The following is a 5,627-nucleotide window of genomic DNA, read 5'->3' as shown; positions in this document are numbered from 1 at the left end:
GCGCGACCCGCGAAGTCGCACGTGTCCCGCGCGCCAGCTGCACCCCTCCTAGCCAGCTGACGGGCTGGGACATCAGGAAGGAGCAAGGGGTCAGAGACACCAGCATCATCCGCGTCACCTCCCTCGGACGCCACCAGCTCAGAGGACCCACCGAGCCCGCACTGGAGTCTGTTTAGAAACAGCGCCGGCTCGATCCGGCTCCTCTGGGTGATCACCCCCATCTCTAGGACCTGTCTCTGCTCCTAAACCTCCAGGACATGCCCAGGAGATAGAAGGTCATTGTGAAGGAAGTTGCCAGGGCAGGGCAGGGGGGCATCGGAAAAAACTACTTCAACCGCAGGAGTAGACAAGGGAAAAAACAGGAACCCAACGCTCCAGAGTCCCTCCTGTGCCAGCCGAAACAAACTGCTCCCGAGCCAGGAAACACCCATTCGAGAGGCAGATTTTATAGTCGCACGGGCAGTCGCCTCCCTTATACTCAGCAACACACCCGCCACAGTGCAGCAGCCGGCCCGCGCGCTCCAAGCCCCTGGCTTACGGGTCAAAGGAACCCAGATGCAGTGAACCCCCCTTGGCCCCCCCCACCAGGGGACCAACACCGCAAAGAACAAACCAAAACCAACGCCAGCGGAACGGCCGCCCAGCCAGCACTGAACGCAGCCACGCTTCGGCAGGCCCTACCAAGAGTGAGATCCCTAGAATCATAGAAGATCAGGGTTGGAAGGGACCTCAGGAGGTCATCTAAGTCCAACCCCCTGCTCAAAGCAGGACCAATCCCCAGCCAGATTTATGCCCCAGATCCCTAAATGCACCCCCTTAAGGATTGAACTCACAACCCTGGGTTTAGCAGGCCAATGCTCAAACCACTGAGCAATCCCTCCCTTGCGGGCGGCCGACCCCATTGAGCAGAAGCAATGCAGCCGCTATGAGAACCCAGCCCCCCCCAGGGAGAAACCCTCCAGCCGGGCTGCGGAGGGGGATTCCAACGCGAAGCCACCCCCTACTCTAGCCAATCGTGATCAGAGTCTGTGCAGCGCCTGGCACGATGGGCCCGGCCCCTGATCTTGGTCTGGGTCTGTGCAGCACCCAGCAAAATGGGGCCTGGATTTCTGCTAGGGCCTCTCGGTGCTTCCTGAACACCCGTTTCCCATTGATTCTGGGGGGGCAGCGCTCTCGTCCTTGTGGGGAGGTCAAAGCAGATGATCTGGGTGTTCCCTTCTGGCCTTAACATGTACAGGTCTCCCAGCGCTGCCTCTGCCCGGCTGTCAAGCACCCACTAGGGCAGGTGAAGCTTGGCACGGGGGGCCCATGGGATGAAACCGATCATGAGGGAATCGGCCTCCTGGTGCCACAGTGTTTGGGGCCCCACCTTGGGCGGCTTCTCACACAGGCCCAACTACCCAGCGCTCCCCATCGGCTCAGCCTGGGCGGGCACGGTTGGGTTTCCCAAGCCGGCTTGTTTACCGAAAGCATTGGGCGGGGGCCACTCACCAGGCCGGTTCCTCCAGTCTGGGAGGAGACGGGGCCTTGCGCAAAGAGCTTTGTGGATGTGTCCTTGGCAGGGACCGGCCGCGCCCTGCTAACGTCAGCCGTGACGAGAGCAGCCGGTGAAGGGGCGGGGGGGAAGGAAACATGCATCTGGGCTGCGCTCAGCACCTGGGGACGTGCCACCACTCACGGCAGGCCCGAGACAAATCTAAACTGATCAAGCTTCTCAAGGGGAAGATGGCAGCGGACATACCTGCGCTAGCTTTAACCTAGCCCGCCCGGAGCAGCGAGCCACAGACTGGGCAAGCTCGCCCAGACCCCAGCGTAATTACTTGTGGTCATGCTGCTCCCGGCCCTCACCTCGCTTGATTAAAGCTAATTGGGGCAGGTCGGCCCGTGACTGCACTCCAGGCGAATGGATGACAGGAACGGAGAGAGATCTCCCACGCCAAGCCAGAGAGTCTTGTGATTACAAAGCAAATCCCACTCCTGCCACCTGTAAAATCGAGGAAGTGCTTTCTGGATCCCCTAGTGCAGCTGGGAAGATAACTCTCTTCCTAGAACCATGGGGCTATACAGGCAGGTGATTGTTCTTCCAAGCTTATTTATGGAAGCTAGAACTCTCCCTTCAGCCTAAGGGCATTAGGCCCTGACACCCAGCTCCTCAAAAGGGATCTAGGCACCTAACTCCCAATGGATGTCCCCTAAGCACAGGGCCATCCTTCCTCTTTATTAAGCCGTGCCTCAGTTTCCCCTATCTTGTATGGGTTTAGTTTGGAAGCTGTTTGGGGCAGAGACCAGCTCCTGTTCAGCCAGGCCTTTGAAGATTCCCTCCCCCCCCCTTATTTAAAAAAAACACCCGTGTTTTAGGAGATGCTCAGATAGCAGGGGGAGGGGAGATATGGGACATTATGTGTTATGCACAATGGGGCTGAAATTCCATTAAGATGCCTGTTTTGTTTTATACTCTTCAGACAAGATGAGGAGGGACTTGTGGTGGGGGTACACCGAGCCCTCACACAGCGCCCAGGCTGTAGGCCCATCCCAAAAAAAACCCAAAAAACCCAAAACACTGTCCAATCTCATGGCTTTCTTTGTTTTATTTCCACCATTTTTTTTTAAATCCTCGAGATTCAGCAATAACACACCACAATGATGATTAAAAAAAAGCATTTGTCACTTATAAACGTATCGCTTCCCGGTTACATCTGGCTGGGTTGTTTTTCTTTAATTAAACTTTTTAATAACACGGAAAAATATATATATATTATTTCAGAATATTACAAAAAGATAAATATAATATAAAATTCTGTCTTGAATAAATAAAGGTTCTATAAATAATTTTGGTTTCTGGTCTATCATTACAAAGGTAAACATCAGCTTGTTTGTTTTTTGTTTCCAAGAGCAACAGTTAAAAAGCAGGGGAATTGTTCGCACAGAAAACGGAACATGAAAGATCTTACTAGGCCTCGGAGCTGCAAAGAGGGCATCACAAGCTACCACAGCGGGATTCGGAGCGAGATACCAGTGTTGCCAAAGCCGTGTGAGGTTTAGTGCGGTTCTGAAAGCCCAAGCTTTGGGAGTCATGTGATCAGAGCAGACCCTTAGCTTGCCTTTACAAGAAAAAGCAAGTTTTTATCCTGTGGGCTGGACTGGGGAGCACTTCACAACCTCGGCTTTGTGCAAGGAGGCAAGCAATGCACACTCAGTGTCTCCCCCTCCCACCCCTTCACAGAGTTCTTGCTACATGGCAAGGGCTGACCGGTTTAACACTATGGCTTTGGAGACCAACTCCCCAGAAATCAAGGTCAAGCTTGCTGTCATGTTGACCGAGCTTTGCATGGGGTGGCTAACTGGGGAGGCGGGGGTGGAACAAAGACCCCTCCCTATGACCTTCTTTGGATTCTGGGAGGGGACACACCACATCTTCATTGCAAACTGCCCAGTCAGTGCTGCCTTCCTGCTCCACCCAGAGATATTGTCGGCTCAGATTGTCTCATCTTCCCCTTTAAGACAGTAGAGCTTTCCTACTCTCCTTTCCCCCCCCCTCCGTTTCACCCTTCCTTTTGCAGCTGGGTTGAGCCAGTGGAATTGCCATAAATACTGCAGTAACACGACTGTCTTTGGAGAGAAATACATCCCCCCCGCCAACTTAAAGCGAGAGCGGTTTCATACCAATTAAGTCCAGTCGTTTTCAACCTGTGGTCCACCGACCCCTGGGGGGGTCTGCAGACGATGTCAAAGAATTCCAAAGGGATCTACACCTCCAGTCACAATTTTTTAGGGGAACCCTTCCCGAAATATTCACAGCATGAAATAAGGGTAAAGGCAGAGGAGGAAAACAGCACCATTCAAGCTGAATTTATCCCACCCCAGACACCCCTAATATGCTGATGTGGTCCACCCCAAACAATCTGCTACATATGGGGCATAAAACCGCACCGTCCCCACCCCACAGCTCCAAGTTAGTCCGTTTACAGGGATGCACGCCGGCCCCACGGGGCTTTTCCCCTCACTCGCTGTAATGCAGGTGAGTCCGGTGGAAAGCCGGACATGGGGGAGGCGTGGAGACCGGCAGTCCTTGACTTGAAGCAGGTGAGCACTCCCGGACGGCGGGGGTTGGGCAAGGCACTTCGGCGGTGTCATCTGGCACTTTAGGACGAGCGGGCGGAGGAAGGCAGGGTGATGAGCCCTGTACCGAGGGGGCAGCGGCCCCTGCTAGCCATGCCCCGCGCACAGGTAGCAGGAGCAAGTCACTTAAAAGGCATGGCTACATCTGGCCAGGCAGGGAGCTTGCATCTGCATTGTGCACATCTGGATGCATGTCCCCCCCCCCTTCCCTCCCCCACTGTGGGGAGCTCATGTCCCACACCAGGGGAGGCCACCCCACCCCCCAGACAGGAGCAGCTCCTGCCAACATCTGGCTGAGGAGCTGCTCTCCCCTCCCCAAACATCTGGACCAGCAGCTGGAGGGGCCAGGGGGCAGTGTCTGGAGGGATCTTGGAAGCAGGACCAGGGGGTCACTCTTTGCTCCAAGGAATTGATTACAACCCCTCCCCCTTTCTCCACCCCATTAGATTCCCTCCCTTGGCCTGGATCCTACTCCAAGCCCTCCCCGGCCTCCGACACAGAGATGCGGTTGAAGATGGGCAGGCGGCGGGTCCCGCTCCAGGTCCCGCTGGTGGGCAGGATCTCGAAGACGGGTGATTCGGAGCCGCTGAGGCTGCCCGAGCTGCTGTAGCAATCCTGGTCGGAGAGCGAGTTGGAGGAAGGGGTCCTGGGGAGGCCGGAGGCGACGGGCGCGCCCGGGGCAGCGGCGTAGTAGTCTCGGGGGCTGTCAAAGGTGCCCAGCCTGGCGGTGCCGCCGCAACGGCAGGTGCAGCGCCCTCCAGGGGCGGAGGCGGCCAGGGCTTCTCCCAGGGTGGCCATGCGAGGGACGGGCTCCGAGTTGAGGCGGGCGAAGGGCGGCGAGAGGAGGTCGCTGGCGGGAGGTGGGGAGATGGAGGGAGCCCGGGCGAAAGAGGCCGGATCGGAGATGCCGGGCGGCGGGGAGCCCTGGCGGGCAGCAGGCACCCCGGTGTAGCTGAGGCTCTGGCGCAGAAGCTGCGGGGAGGTGGCCAGCCCCCGCTCTTCCGGGTAGTGGACGAAGTGGCAGCGGGAGCCGTAGGGGCATTCGCCGTGGAGGTAGAATTTGTGGCACAGCTCCGTCTTGTACTTGGGGTGGCGGCTCAGGCTCCGAAGCTCCCCGGCCCCGTGGGCGAACTGGCACTTGGCCCCGTACCGGCAGCGGCCCGTCTCGCTGTAGGTACGGCACAGCTCCGTCTTGTAGCGGGCCGAGAGGGCGGGGGCTGGCGGGGGCTGCAGCGGGGGGAAGCCGGGCGGGGGGGGCGGCAGGGCTCGGCCCTCGATCAGGCTGAGGGAGCGGTCGGTGCGGAACGAGGGGCGCGGGGCCGCCGGCTCGGGCAGGGAGCGCGCCTGCTCCGTGCTGGGGCTCCAGACCGTGCGCAGGGGCCAGATGTGGGCGTCGCCGCTGCCCCCAGCGTCCTGCCCCTCGCTCAGATTCAGGTTCAGGAGGTTCTGTGGGGCGGGGAGAGAGGAAAAAGGGGGGGTTAATGCCTGGCTCTGACACCCCTTCCCCC

At 58.1% G+C, this 5,627-nt stretch overlaps 1 protein-coding gene across 1 annotated transcript in view; it reads right to left on the bottom strand.

Annotated features, from left to right (window-relative positions):
* Nucleotides 1-2,558: 2,558 nt before the first annotated feature.
* ZFP36 (ZFP36 ring finger protein) overlaps nucleotides 2,559-5,627 on the bottom strand; it is a 28,765-nt gene continuing 25,696 nt past the window's right edge. Inside the window, exon 2 of the mRNA XM_029913203.1 lies at nucleotides 2,559-5,619. Within this exon, the coding sequence (XP_029769063.1) occupies nucleotides 4,588-5,619 (1,032 nt within the window). The 3' untranslated portion in view covers nucleotides 2,559-4,587. The remainder of the gene's footprint in view (nucleotides 5,620-5,627) is intronic.

The sequence above is a fragment of the Terrapene carolina genome, unplaced genomic scaffold, assembly GCF_002925995.2.
Source record: "Terrapene carolina triunguis isolate 2854851 unplaced genomic scaffold, T_m_triunguis-2.0 Scaffold517, whole genome shotgun sequence".
In the NCBI taxonomy this organism is placed as follows: Eukaryota; Metazoa; Chordata; order Testudines; family Emydidae; genus Terrapene; species Terrapene triunguis.
This window is presented reverse-complemented; position numbering and strand designations above follow the sequence as displayed.